At 39.9% G+C, this 15,234-nt stretch overlaps 1 protein-coding gene across 1 annotated transcript in view; it reads left to right on the top strand.

Moving 5' to 3' along the window:
* Positions 1 to 15,234, top strand: part of LOC121929099 (orofacial cleft 1 candidate gene 1 protein homolog) — a 62,654-nt gene that overhangs the window by 18,403 nt on the left and 29,017 nt on the right. Inside the window, exon 4 of the mRNA XM_042464417.1 lies at positions 14,547 to 14,633. Within this exon, the coding sequence (XP_042320351.1) occupies positions 14,547 to 14,633 (87 nt within the window). The remainder of the gene's footprint in view (positions 1 to 14,546; positions 14,634 to 15,234) is intronic.

Here is a 15,234-nt window from a genome sequence, read left to right as displayed (position 1 = left end):
CATCATCATCACTTAGCTGCAAGGAAGACACAGAGTACCATACAGTTTACTACTCCTCCAAAAGTATGAGACGTCCTGGTGGTCTGCACTTTGGCATCATCATCACTTAGCTGCAAGGAAGACACAGAGTACCATACAGTTTACTACTCCTCCAAAAGTATGAGACGTCCTGGTGGTCTGCACTTTGGCATTAGGTTCAGGATAGGAGTAGGGGAGAAGAGGGCAGAAATCTGGGGGGTTGCGAAGCTGCCTTCTACATTAGAATCACAGAATCATAGAGTTGGAAGGGGGTAATCAAGACCAACCCTCTGCAATGCAGGAATACATAATCAAAGCACCCTTGATAGATAGCTATCCAGCCTTTGTTTAAAAACCTCCAAAGATGGAAACTCCACCACACTCCAAGGTAGCATCTTTCACTGTCAAACAGCTCTTACTGTCAGGACATGGAATCTCTTTTCTGGTCATTTGCATCCATTTCTCCATGTCCTAGTCTCTGGAGCAGCAGAAAACAAGTTCGCTTGATCCTCAATATTACATCCCTTCAAATATTTTAACAGGGCTATCATAGCCGTCTCTTCTCCAGGCTAAACATATCCAGCTCTTTACGTTGCTCCTCAAAGGGAATGGTTTCCAGACCACCATTTTGATCACCCTCCTCTGGACATGCTCTAGCTCCTTTTTGAATTGTGATGAGGCTTGACCAAAGCAGAACAGAGTGTTACTATTACTTCCCTCAGTCTGGACAGTATGCTTCTGTTGATGCAGCTTAGAATCACTTGGGCTATTGTAGCTGCTGCATCACACTATTGAGTCATGTTCAACTTTAGGAGCCTTGGTGGTCCAGTGGTTAAATGCCAGTAGCCACAAGGTTGTGAGTTTGATCCCAGGCAGGGCTCCAGGATTCACTCAGCTTTCAATCCTTCATAGGTGAATAAAATGAGTATCCAGCTTGGGGGCAATTGGCTTACACATTGTAAACCGCATAGGGAGTGCTAGTATAAACCGTATAGAAATGCACTTGCTATTGCTATTGCTATTGGTCTACTAGGACACTTAGATTCCTTTCACATGTTGTCAAGCCAGGTGTCCCCCTCCCCATCCTATATCTTCCCATTTCACCTTTTTCTCCCTAAGTGTGGTACCTTACATTTCTCCCTCCTGAAATTCATTTTGCTAGTTTTGGTCTAGCTTTCTAATCTATTAAGCCCAATATGTATGGAGAATGCTATGATACAACAGACTTGTGAAACAATTGATGTTATCACGTGAGGTAGTAAATGGCCAGTCCTTCTTGCACAACGTCATGTCTATTCAGTTGCTGCTTTGCATTTCCTTTGTTTCTGTAGCACACTTTTTCATTGATGGGGAAAATCCATCACTAGTCTTCTAGTATTGCTCCTATTCCATTAGTCTCCCTGGTGTGATAGGTCCCTTCTGCAGCAGTAATGATTGACATTGGTTATGCGGACGTTTGATTCTACCCCCTCCTCTTCACTATTCCCAAGAAAGCCGTGGTTGTTTTTACTCCATGGCTTTCATTTTTTCTAATTTTTATTTTTTGGTGTGACTGCACAATTACAGCAATTTAAAAAAATCCTGAAAGGAACAGAGTAGAAACAACCTTGGCGAGGCATGGAAGGTGGGATTACAGAGCTGGTGCAGAAGGGATCATGGATTGCCAAAGCAGTGTTCTCATGTGACTGAAGAAAAGTGTGATACTGAACATTTTCAAATGGGTATGTTTCCATTTGCTTCACTAATGGGAGCCTGTTGGGAAAAAAAAAAGATGGTGTGATAAAGTCCAGTGTCTTTGAGAAGTTGTTGGTTGTTTGGACAGAATACATCATAACACAAGGTTCCTTCAAGTGTTGACATGGGGTATTGTCTATACCCAGTGCTTGGGTCATGGGTTGCCAGTAGCTTCTACCAGATTTTCCATACAATTATTCTACTGTGGCTGGCTTCTCTTTCTGCTTCTTGTTAAGTGTATGAGGAAAAGCAAAGTCGCAGAATTTTTCTCAGAAAAATGTCCTTAGACAAACTTGAGATCAATTCTACAGCTGAGCTATAATTTAAATTTCAGCTAATCCTTCACATTATATTAAACTGCTCTGTATGACTGGAAATCTCATCCCTTATGCCTGCAATACATGAATAATGTTTTATCCAGAATGCTTTGTTGTGTTTAATCCAACTGAGAAATTGCTTGAGCAGCTTCCTGTACTAGCAAAAATATTCTAAGGAAAATTCTCAGGCAGCAAATAGAAAATTAAACACATCTCACTATACACAGCTCCAATTTAATAAGTTGTCCTACCGCTGGCAAAATGGAGATTCCAAAATTCTGCAGTTTCTCTGCCATCTCACCCCCCCCCCCTTTGTCAATACAATTTTACCTTGTGGCAATTCCTTGCCGTTAAGTATATCCCAGGCTTTTCTTGTGGATTTAAATTTTTGATAGTAAAACCACTTAATAAAAGCTGCATCAGCTAATAGTGTTTATTAACGAGCTCCATTAACACCAGCAAGTATTATTTTCTCATACACAATTCAACCCACGGCATTTCCACAGGAAAGCCAGCAGGTCTTATACTGGCACAATGCCCTCTGCTGCCTGCAGTAAAAAAACATTGCCAGCAGAACTATACTGTGCAAAATAACACTGACTGTACAAACAGCAGCAGATGTAGTCAGTTTTCCAAGAAGGGAAGGCAGAAGCACGGATAGAGCAGGCATTTTCAAACAGGCTAGAATTTCAATTTGCTTATGCTCCTGAATATTATCAGGGGCCTGTCAACAACACTGACAGTTTAAAGGAGATTTAAATGTCCAGGCCTGAGCATAGCTCAGTTTTCCTTGTGATGATACCACTTCCAAGTGCACCTGGGAATTACCTGTTGGAAAGCTCATCAGAATCTTCCTGAATGTGAAATGTTTTATATCTTTAGTATATTTGATTATCTATACTGCCTGTTTAGTTTTATTTTGCATTAGGTTTATGTGTGTGGTTTTTCTTTGTATGTTAATATTGTATTTTAGTATTTTATATTATTGAATAGTATATAAATGTTTCATTCTACAACTGTTTGTAAAGTGCCATGTATGTGGATGTCTCTATATAGATGATGATGATGATGATGATGATGATGATTGATTGATTGATTATGTTAACAGGCCAGGTAAAAAGGAGAGGTGCAATATCTTTTTCCTGGTATGTGCATTTTCTGTGCAGTGAGGAATTCTGATGCCACATGGGTATGTGTTACAAAGCAATTTCTCCACTAGCATTGTAGACTGTCTGGTAGATTTGTATGGGCAATGCTTCTTAATAATTCTTGATACCCTTACAACCTTTTATTACTTTTGCTCTTCTGTGTAGTTCTTCCGAAACTTGGAGAACTTAGTGTTTTTTTGGAGTACAACTCCCAAACACCTCTACCAGCATAGGCACTGTCACCCAAAGTAGCTTAAAAAAAAACTTTTCCAGATATTGTTCAGAGCAGTCATTGACAGTATTTGTGAAAGTATTTTTCAGCTATAATGAATGTACAATGAAACAGATGTGATTATATATTGTAAGTACATTCATTGTCATTAACATGTAGAAACAAAAATATCCCCATGGAATCTTCAGTATACCCTCAATTAATCATTTTCAACACTTCAGTGAACTGGTTTTACCGGGCCTCTTTTTTTTCCTTGTGAGTTGTGCTAGATTTTTTAAATGAGATTAAATTTATGTTCTGATTAACTATTGCAGAAAAATGTAAATTGGGACTAAACCTGTAGATTGTAGAAACAGTCAACCATCCGAGGAGGGGAAATATGGAATCCTTAAGATATTCACAAATATGACCAGGTTTCCCTTGGGCTAATGGATGCCAGCCACATCTGGGAGGAGGGCACACATTCTTGACTTTCTCATTTAGATCTTGCTTAATCCTCACATACCTCATTCACCAGATAGTGTATCCGTTACCAGATATACCAACTGACACTGGGCACAGGCTAAGTAATATACATGACTGATGGCCTGAGAGATTGTCATTCCTAAAATACAGTTGTGGGAGGATCAGAAACAAACACTTTGTTACTTCATGGTCTTCTTTTGTATGCTGGTTTTATTTATTTCATTCATATGCCACCTTTCTTCCAAAGTGGGACCAAAGGCAGATCACAAAAAGAACCAGTCAAAAACAATTAAAAAACCGCACACAATTAAAACCTTTCCATTAACACAACAAATTACAAAAGTATAAAATATTTTTAAAAACCTCTAAACACACACACACACACACACAGCTATAAGAAGTCTCCCTGAAAGTACATGCACATTAAAAGCCTGCTTGAACAAAAAGGTTTTTGCCTGCAAATGAAAGGAAAGCAGGGAGGGAACTAGCCTAGCCTCCTGTGGAAGGGAGTTCCAGAGGGCAAGAGCAGCCACAGAGAAAGCTCTCTCCCATGTCTTCACCAAACAAGCTTGTAATGGCAGTGGGACTGGAAGAATCCCCTCCCCTGTCAACCTTAAAACACTAGAAGTAGGTTCTTCTCTTGCACTTGCCGATCTGATAGGGGAAAGTGGATCACACTTTCTTTCCCTTGTCTACCATCATTTCACCCTCTCCATTGGACTTCCCTGTCTCCTGTTTATAGCAATAAAAGGAGAACAACATTACAACATTGCTTCTGGAGATCATTTTCTTATGAAAAATCAAAAGAAAGGAGCAAGAGAGGCAGACCTTAGGAAAGAGGGCTGTATTATTTATCTACCTGAAATGAAGTACTGAAGTGGAAAACCCCAATCAGGGATTAACAACCTGCATAGGAGAGGAGCTAGAGTCCACCATATTAGGCTTTCGGTCCTCTTGGGCATGTGGTCAGGTGGGGAGGAATTGAATGCTTAGTTATTTGTATGTACTTGAACAAGACAAGGCTGTGGGTGCCAGTTTTTTCCTGACAAATAAACTTCCTCCATGATTGGTAGAAGTCAAACTCATGCAAGTTTTACTCATGCAATGGTGGTTGGGAATCAGTGATGAGATTAATTGAATTCGCTAAATGTCTTTTGTTATTCAGCTGTCAAGTAAAGATGCAATGCCTTTGTTTCAGCAACAGTAGCTAGCTGGCTGCTGTGCTATATAAGTAACAGTCAAGAAGAAAGTACCTGGGTTTTGAGACAGGGTTTGTGAGATGGCGGATGCCCTACTGGCACAGAAGATCATACAAAGTAGGCCAAACATCCCCAGATCCATGTTCAGGCTATTTATTTTTGGGATCGGTAAATAGGTACAAATTTGTGGATAAAACCCAAAGTTTCTACATCTTAATTTTAAAAAAATGTTACAAAAACATGGGGGGGGGAGTGTTGCAGGTGATGTAATGTTGAAGATCTTAAGCAGTGGTTCCCAAAATCTGGTTCTCCAGATGATTCAGACTTCAGTTCCCAGAATTCCTGGCTTTTGGCTAAGCTGGCTGGGGCTTCTGGGAGTTGATGTCCAAAAGATTCTCCAGGTTATTTGGAAATCCTGACTGTTGGGAAAGCTAGGTAGGGCATCTGGGAATTGAAGTCCAAAACACCAGGAGGACCAAAGTTTGGGGACCACTGGATGTAAGACTTTGACCATACATAGTTTTTATCAGAAACAGGACTGGCCCAAGGTATTTTGCTATCCAGGACAAAGGACAAGGTGACCTCCACATTCCATGTGCAGAAGGCAACTTCCAATTCAGTCTTACTTCGACATTGGCCATACTAGAGCATCCTCTAATACACTTGAGCCATCAGAATATTTTGGGAAGCCTAGGACAAGATGTGTGACAGAAGAAAACAGCTGTGGAGTAGAGGAGTAAAAGCCTTCATCATCTGCCCCCTGAGGTGATGAGCACTTCACTCTGGCTAATGGTTAATAATAGAGCTAACCCTGATCAGAGATCTGGCACATTTATCAACAATTAAGGTTTGTATTATAGTCTACCATGAAAAAAGATGTGGAAGAGGAAAAGAAAAAGAGCATAAAAAGATTCCTTCTAACCTGGAGTTTGTACTTCAGTGGTATGGTTTACCTAAGTGGTGGGGATAGTCGTGCCTTCAGGAATGCTATTGGACTGCAACTCCAGTCAGCTCTAACACCTGTATTCATTGGTGGGAGATTGTGGGCACTGCACTCCAACAACTCCCCCCCCCCCACAGTCTGGGCTGTCAAAGTCTTGGGCCACCCAGAGGTTCAGGCCTTAAGGCTTTCCCCCCTCCTCTCATGCATGGTTTTTTGCTAGATGAATGTGTGAGCTGACTCAAAGAAATTCACCAAATAAGAAGTGTTGTGTGAAGCATTTTTGGCAAACACACCCCCTTTGTTTCCCAGAGAACTTCTGAGGAAGCCTTCCTTGAAAGCTTGGCTCATTCAAAGATCAAAGGTGATCACATTTGTCTTTTACCCTGTCAATTCACATATGGCATATTACACCTATTTTTCCAGAGCCTGGGAGACTCTTGGTAGGAAATTTCCTCTTGATAAATTCCTGAAGCATCTTTCTGTGTGTGTGTGTGTGTGTGTGTGTGTGTGTGCGTGCATCTTATACTGAGAGCAGGGACCCTTATATCCATATTAGTCTACATGCTGAGTATACTTCTTATATGCCTTCAAGTTGTTTCTGACGTATGGTGACCCTAAGGCAACCCTATCACATGGATTTCTTGGCCAGATTTGTTCAGAGCTTTGCTTTCCTCAGAGGCTGAGACAGTGTGATATATCCAAGGTCATCCAGTGGGCTTCCATTTCCAAGCAGGGATTCAAATCCTTGTCTCCAGAGTCATAGTCCAACACTCAAATATATTGGCTCTCACTCAATATATTTACTTTCCTAGAAATAATTCCCACTGAACTCCAAAAATCTTCCTTTTGAGATGGTTTTTACTTTAAGTACTAGTAAAACATTAAGCATGTGGCTGGCCTTTACATGCTTGTCTTTAAAAAGAAAAATTAAAAAATTAAATACAGGTAGAAACCTGGCAGCCATAAGGATATGGGAGAGCAACTCAAGTGAATAGTGGTGGGGAGATGACTTATGGTTTTTCTCTGCAACCAATGGCCTCATGGTTACTAATTTCTCTGGGAAGAAAGCTTCTGTTGCCACTGACTGTTCCTTTTGAGACAAATAGAAGAAATCCAGGGGAGGGAGGGAGGAAGGGAAGGAAAGGAGGTGATCTGGATCAAACCACAGAAAGGCACACAACAGCAGTGGAAATCCCTTCTCCTACCACACCACAGAGAACCAGTGTGACGTAGTGGTTTGAGTGTTGGACTATGACTCTGGAGATCAGGGTTGGATTCCCACCTTGGTCATGAAACCCACTGGGTAGCCTTGGACAAGTCACATGCTATCAATCTCAGGGAAAGGCAAGGGCAAACCTCCTCTGAACAAATCTTGCCAAGAAAACTCCATGATAAGCTGCCCTTAAGGTTGCATAAGTTGGAAATGACTTGAGGATACACAACAGCAACAACAACAAAAAAACACAGTGCAACCCTGCCCCTAATTAGAGGGGAATAGCTATGGGTGTAAAATGAAAGCATCGCCCCTCAATAAGAATTCTGCCCTCAATAAAATGTTTCTTCAGTCCCTAAAGTACTGAAGTAGCTTCAAACTTCAACTGAGCATTTAGAAATACAATTTAGGCATCCAAAGAAAAGGTGCAGGCAAAGATTCCAAGGGAAGGGAAGCAAAGATACCAAGGGAATGTCAACACAGCAAATATAAAAAATTTGATGTCTCACTTCCTGCATTGCTAGACATTTGGGAACTGAAGGAAAATTCCACTGTGTGACAGAATTCTTATTTGGGGATCAATGTCCATATTTATCCACCCCTAAGCTAGAACCTTGATTATGCCATTCTTAGATATTAAATGCTAAAGAAGTATAAATTAATTCAAAAGCCAGTAACATGCTTAGCAACACAGTTAATCTGATTCTAGGTTTTTATGTATATCAGAAGACTACAGGTTGAGTCTCCCTTATCCAAAATATTTGGGATCAGAAGTGTTTTGGATTTTGGTTTTTTTTCTCTCCAGATTTTGGAATATTTACAAATAAAGAATGAGATAGCTTGGAGATGGGCCCCAGGTCTGAAAATTCTTTTTTTGTTTCATATACACCTTATATACATTGCCTGAAAGTAATTTTATAGGCAATATTTTTAAAATAATTTTATGTATGAAACAACATTTGTGTACAGTGAATTATCTGGACAATTTTGAAAATGGAGTATTTCAGATTTTGGAATTTCAATTAAGGAATTAACCTGTATTATCAAGTTTACAAGCTTCTTCATAATCGTGTGTATTGCCCTATATGTAACCAAAAACAGAACCAAAATTACTTGGTTATATCCAGTTTTAACCTGAGACTCTGGACTAATTTTATCCAAGCCAAAAACCCAGGGAGCAACTCATGAGGAACCAATTGTTCATGTCTAAATCTGTAAACACTATAAGATATCCAAGAGATGCTGAGCTCTTCCTCTGTTGTAATGTTAACATTTAGTATAACTGCCTGTTTATGTGTGTAATGTAAAGAAGCATAACACAGATTTCTCAGTGGACCTCTTCATTTGCATGTTATATGCTTTCAGATATTTAATTAGTAATTAGTTGGCAATCTATTCATGAATTCACATAATTAGTGAAATGCTTCCATTGGTTGTCTAACAGAGATGTTAATACGTTTAAAAGTTTGAGAAACAAACAAACAACAAATCAACAATGCCTTTATGTGCTGAGCTTTTTCTAGAGTTCTATAGAAATTCTCTAAAGAAAATAGGCCATTGGCAGTAAATATATAACCAGTAGCTATTTACTTTAACATGATGGAGATTACGTACTGTATCTGACCTGGAAGTTTTCTCCTTGTCCCAGGGGTCTGGGTGTTCTGTGATTACTGAATGATAAGGTAAAAATACATTGCATATGCTCAGAAATATTTTTTTTTACTCCATTTTTAGGAGGGCTGAACTCTGACATTCAAAACAGTTACAGGGTGGAGTACCACTTCAAATTAAACTCATGACCAATTTAGAAGCTCAGACTTAGGAAGTAATGCTTTGTCCACTGCATGTTACATTTTTCACCAACAATGCCATCTGTGTCATAATTTTTAAAAGTAATGTAACAGTTCATAGCATGATTTCATTTTTAGTGTGTCAAGTAGTGTTTGCTCATTACTTTACAGGATCATTTTTAGCATATTTGGTTGTTGTAATATTTTAACTGTTGAATACAAATTTAAAGTGTTTTTTTAAATAATTAAACAATAATAAAACTAACCCTTTCCTAATGAGTAGCAGAATGAGTTATTTTTTTCTATAACAAACAACAAATATTGTAATGAATCATGTTCCTTTCCTAAGTGCAGTCTGCCCTCTGTATCCATGGATTCTTTATCCATGGATTCAACCATCCATGGCTTGCATATATTCCAAAAATCAAACCTTGATTTTGCCATTTTATATAAGGAACATTTTACTATGACATTGTATTTTATGGGAGCATCCATGGAGTTTAATATCCACATGGGGTCCTCGGACAAAACCCAGCAGATATCAACTTTCAGCAGATACCAAGGGCCCACTGTGATGAGTAAAATGTTTCTTTTAAAAATCAACTTTCAAAGCTTTGGTAAAGCTAGGTTAAAATATGTGGTGTCTGGAAGTTTTCTCAATTCATGTCTATGATACAATCATGATTTACACATCATCTCTGTACAAAATATTGCTTCCATCATAATAATTTCCCCTTGACCAATAATACCCCAATTTATGATGGTAACATTTGGAAGCACTGACCATCTTTGAATGCTGGGTTAATACAGTCTAACAATGCATTTGGATAAATGTCATGATGCTATTATCAGAATAGCTAGAAATGTGGAATAATTGAAGGAGAGTGAAGGAGGCCTTTGTTTCAGTGAGACTAGACAAAAGGTCTTGTGGGGATTAAAATCCAGTTTTGCATCCTATCTAATATTCTATTAGACAAGATCAGTATGTCTAACATGTGTTGTGTGTTTGATTTTCTTTTAGTCAGTGGAATATTTTTGAAATACAGAATAGAGTATATCCTCAGTCCTTACATGTACAAAAAGTCTATTTTATTCTTATGCAAAATCTAGGAAATGAGTTCTTGGGAGCAAACTTCCTGGTGAACATCTGGAATAAGGAATAGCATGTTCAAAAGATATTATGTACATGTTGCCGGATACAGAAAACAAGTGCTAGAAAACATGTATGAAGCGCTCTTTAGTATATATGAAATCCTATTTCACTAAGGAACATAGATACTGTATGACTCCTAGCATGGAAGTTGCCATGCATACAATTGATTGTTTGGGAAAATCAACTAGGATGCCAACCCGTGCAAGATAAATCATATGGATACTTTTCATTTTCCTGTATCATCCACTATCGTCTTAAAAACAGGATATGGAGCAATATGAGTAACTGAGGATGTACCCAAGGCTAGTCTGTATCAAAATTTACTTTGTATATTTGCAAGTACTTTTGGTAGTATATCACTCATAGCTCTGAAGGATCCATATACAGATACACATTGCCATTTTCTCTTCTAATACCCAAGTGAATTATTCTGCCAACATCTGAAAGGGAGCATGTTCTCACAGTGCTTTGTGCTAGAGGAAAACAATTACACTGAATAAGGTGGACTAGCTCTGTTATTGCGCTACATAAGACTTTGATTACATACTGCCAAGATTCATACCAGACTCGTAGTTGTTGACAGATAAAGTAACAAAAATGAAACTCATTTATTTTTTCTTTATTGAGACCTCAAGGTAAAGCAAATTTTCAGGTCTTGTACTTACTGCATGAAAAGAACAGAGCCTGACAGTCAAAGTGTGCCAGTCCAGAAATCTAAATTAAACCTAGTTTCATATCAGAGTTTCATTTAGTCTCTGAAAAGAATCTGCTGCCCAGATTATTTTTGTTAAACCTAAAACAAATATACCGTGGATTGCTGCAGTGTGTCTTGGATGCGTTATCTCTGTCATATGTCTAATGCTTTGTATGCTTTCCGCGCTTCCATTTTGCACTTTACAATATATGTGAAACTATAAACTGACATTTTATTTGTTAACGTATTCCCATAATTTTACATCCAAATCTCTGTTCCTTTCTCATATATCTATATATGTCAAGAAGTTGTTTAAAAAGTGTTTTATTTCATTCTGAAAATATACATAACAGCAAACTATTATTGACTATAAAACACCACACATTTAAATGACCCTTTAAGCTTGTCTACACTTGCCAGAATACTCTGGGTGGCCCCCAGAGTTTTCTGGGGCCCTCATCCCACCCAATTCAGACACCCCTTTACCTGCTGAAAATGATGGGCGGCCATGGTGTCTGTGAGCTACCCAGCACAGCTGCTGTGGGTGCGAGTTTCTCTAAAGTCAAGATGATGTGCCCAGCTTTGTTCTGACCTCAGACAAGCTCAGAGTGACTTGTACCTGCAAAACAACTCAGCAGGAACACTGAGGGACTGACAGATACCCATTGCCATCTTTCACCACTGTGTTTTGCTCCAGGTTTTCTTGAAAACCCGGGGCAAAAAAATGTGTTTTTAAAATGTGGGACAAAGGGTGGAAACCCCAGATTGAGTCTGGGCATTGTGTAAACAGCCCAGGCTCAGTTTGGGATTTTGGGGTGGTACAGAGCTAATGTAGATAATACCTACTTGACCAAGTATGGACCTATATATTTTTATCATGGTCGCTGATTACTCCATATGAATTAATGCAGCATAGGAGACCCTGGGGAGGGATGGGCATGCCCCGAATCCCAGAAGGCTGCAGGATGTTATCATGACCACCATTTTAGGAAAGCAGAAATGATGACACTTCAGATCCAATCTACCTTTAGGCCATTTTGGGAGGAATCTGCTTGAAAAAGCATATAATAACCCACAAAGGATTTTTTTAAAAAAATGTTTTAAATGTATTTATTGGCTGAAAAAGCAATTATTAGCCAATGGGGATGGGGGTGCTAGACCCATGGAAAGGTCACTGTGGGTTCCCAAAGGACAGAATGTGGCCCATAGGCCCAAATGTACTTGTTATTGCTATAATTCCTACTCCCACCCTAGAGAATTAAATAGGCCATGTACAAATGTTGAGAGAGAGCTTCCTATTGACCTTCTATAGTAGAGGGATGGATGACTTACAAAAAAATATTTTGCATCCGTGGACCATGCTGTATTGAACTAATAAAATGCATCTCATGCTGATAATGACATTGTTTTTGTTAGATCTGTGTAAAAGGCTCATGTCAAGCTCATTCATTTGAAACTCATTCTGAGGCGGGTAAAAGATAACAAATAAGGAAAGTGTGCATAATTTGGGGCTGTTAAGCACCCACAGGCGACTTTAAGGTGATTGATGGTTCCAGAGCTTTGGAGGCTAGTGCTCTGGTATCACCTGTGGGGCCATCTTTGGTCACTCATTCAAAGATTCTGAGGTACTGAATATGGAGGGACACAGGAGGTTTCCCTGCATCAACACTGATATTGGCCCTGGGAGTAACTGTGTATCTGGTGTGTCAGCATGGTGAGCTCTGAAGCAAGGGCTACTGCTAACCACTGAGTCAGTGTGGTATAGTGGTGGGAGGGCTGGATAAGACTTGAGAGGTCCTACTTCAAATTCCCATTGATCTTCGGTGAATCATGCTTTCATAACCTGACCTGGTTCACAGGTTTGGTGTGAGGATAAGATCAGGCAGAAGAGAGCCATGAGCAGTCCTTTAACATCATGGGAGGAAAGGCAGAATAGAAATGTAAGTGAAATAAATAAATAAATACACCTGTATTAAATAGGGTGACAAAGGTGGGTTACAGACCACCTGTTTGGGGCGGCCTGCACCCGCCCCTTTCCCCGCTGTATTGGGGCCTCAGCTGCAAGAACGGCAGCCTCCAAGGCCCTGATCCGCCGCTTTCCAGGCTGCGGGGAAGTGGCAAAAGGCTGCTTCCCCGCAGCCTGGAAAGGGGTGTCCTTGGGGCTTGAAGCCCCAAGGACACCCAGTGGCGGCAGGGAGGAGAAGAAAGGGGCTTCTCCTCTGCGTCACTGGTGCAGCCGTCTGAAGGCTGCACCAGTGATGGAAACTGCAAAAGGAGCTCCGTTTCGGAGCTCCTTTTTGCGCCGTGGAAAGGGTGCTCTAGGCGCCCTCGTGTGGTGCGACGACATCACGTCCATGCTGCCTTATTTGGAGGCGGCGCAGTCGTGACGTCATCATGGCGGCCCCCATGTAGAACGGACGCCGCCATTTTGTACGTGCTGAGCACGTACTAGGGTTGGGGGTGTCCGGAAGGGACGCCCCTTTCTAACCCTAGTACATGCCTAGCATGTACTTTTAGGCCTGTTTGTAACGGGCCAATGTCTAGTGGTGGTTACAGAGATTTAGTACTAAAGTCATTTTGAAAAAGCTTCCAAAAGGCTTCCATCTTTCCCATCTTAATCAATGTACTGTAGCAATTTTTTTTAAAAAATGAAAATCAGAAAAAGTGGTGAGTGAAGACAGGAGGTTAGAAATGAAATTCAAATGGAAGACTAAGTCTTTTGGACACTTCCTAAAATCCCGTGGTTGAGGCTGGGAGACTGTAAAATGAAAGCCTCGTCCAGAAGTATCCTAGATGTGTCAGTGCATCAAGAATGGGGCATGAGACAGTGGAAAGGGGAGAACAGCCTCACAGTGAGGAAAAACAACACATCCATTTCTTGACATTGCCATTTGTAGCGCCTGGATAGAATCAGGTCCACATCTCTAAAGGAGGAGACCCGTAAAAGGAAAATAATAAAGCAGCCCATTTAGGCCATAAAGATAAGATTGTATGCCTGCTGATGTATTTCTCCTTTTCTTTTACAAATTTCATTAGTTCCCGGAGCAGTACACACAGCCAGCAATCAAAACTGAAACTGCTAAATGAGTGCTTTTATTCCATCAAAATCATTGTGCGGATGCTGAGACCAAGTTAATACAATTGCTGTTCAGATTAATGAGGCAGTATTTGCAGCATCTCCTCTGTAATTAAACACTTCCATGGTTGACAATAATGTTAAAGATGCACCAGATGTTGAAAGCTCAGTGGTGAAACCTGAAACTGTTAAAATTGAAGAGGTCACCTGTGAAACACATTAACAGTCACATTCAGAATAATTTTGGTTTAGGATTAATTTTAGGCGGAGAGGTTTTTTATTATTTTTATTATTTTTATCAACCCATCATCTACATTTGAGAATTTTCTCATTAAGTTCTGAGCAAAAGTAACACAAACTGAACCTGTTTCCAAAATTACCTTTTTTGACCTTTCCCTAGATGATAATTATGAAAGTAGTAGGCTTAGAAGACTTTTTTTTAAAAATCTTATAAACTAGTAGCAGAAATGCCCCTCTTGCATGCTAGTGTCGAATTTCAAAATTAACATTTTGGTTCATGTGCTTCTAATAATCACTGACCCTTACTTCATGTACTTTCCACAGGAAATGAATGCAGCAGAAATTACTTTGACCCTCTGATGGATGAGGAAATAAACCCAAGGCAGTGTGGGATGGAGGTCAGCAAAGAAGGTGAGGCAGAATTAAGTATGTAATTTTTGTGTCAGAATATTCTTTCCCATTCATGGAAATGAGGTGACAAAGATCACAAATTCGGTTCCATTTAAATATCCAGCTTACAATTTAAATTATAAGTCTTAGCTGCTCTAAACGTGAAGGGAAGGCTTGGTAGTCTTTGATGAAGGACAGTGTGTTAGTGAACAGATACAAGTAGCTGACTGTTGCATTTGGTCTGCCTTTCTGTTTCCAGGTTGTGTTAAACCAAGTTTCTCTAGTGTAGCTGGGGTGGGGGAGGATGGGAACCCGAGAACATTAGTTAATTACAAATGTTTAAAATTTCCAATTCACCATGGCAAATTGGTTATTGTACACTGCACAGTTATAGCACTATGATTCCACTTTAACTGCCATGGCAACATTCCATGGAATGCTGCGGTATCCAGTTTAGGTAAAGGTATTTAGAATTATCAGGTTCCTCCCTGGACTGCAAAACCCAAGACTCCATAGACGTTGTCATAGTATTTAAGGTGGAGCTATAGTGCTATAATTGTGTAGTGGGAAAGAGCCCAAGAAAGATGCCACAGAATTAAATATGTTTTGCCTTTGTGGGTTG

This window comes from Sceloporus undulatus, chromosome 4, assembly GCF_019175285.1.
Source record: "Sceloporus undulatus isolate JIND9_A2432 ecotype Alabama chromosome 4, SceUnd_v1.1, whole genome shotgun sequence".
Lineage (NCBI taxonomy): Eukaryota > Metazoa > Chordata > Lepidosauria > Squamata > Phrynosomatidae > Sceloporus > Sceloporus undulatus.
This window is presented reverse-complemented; position numbering and strand designations above follow the sequence as displayed.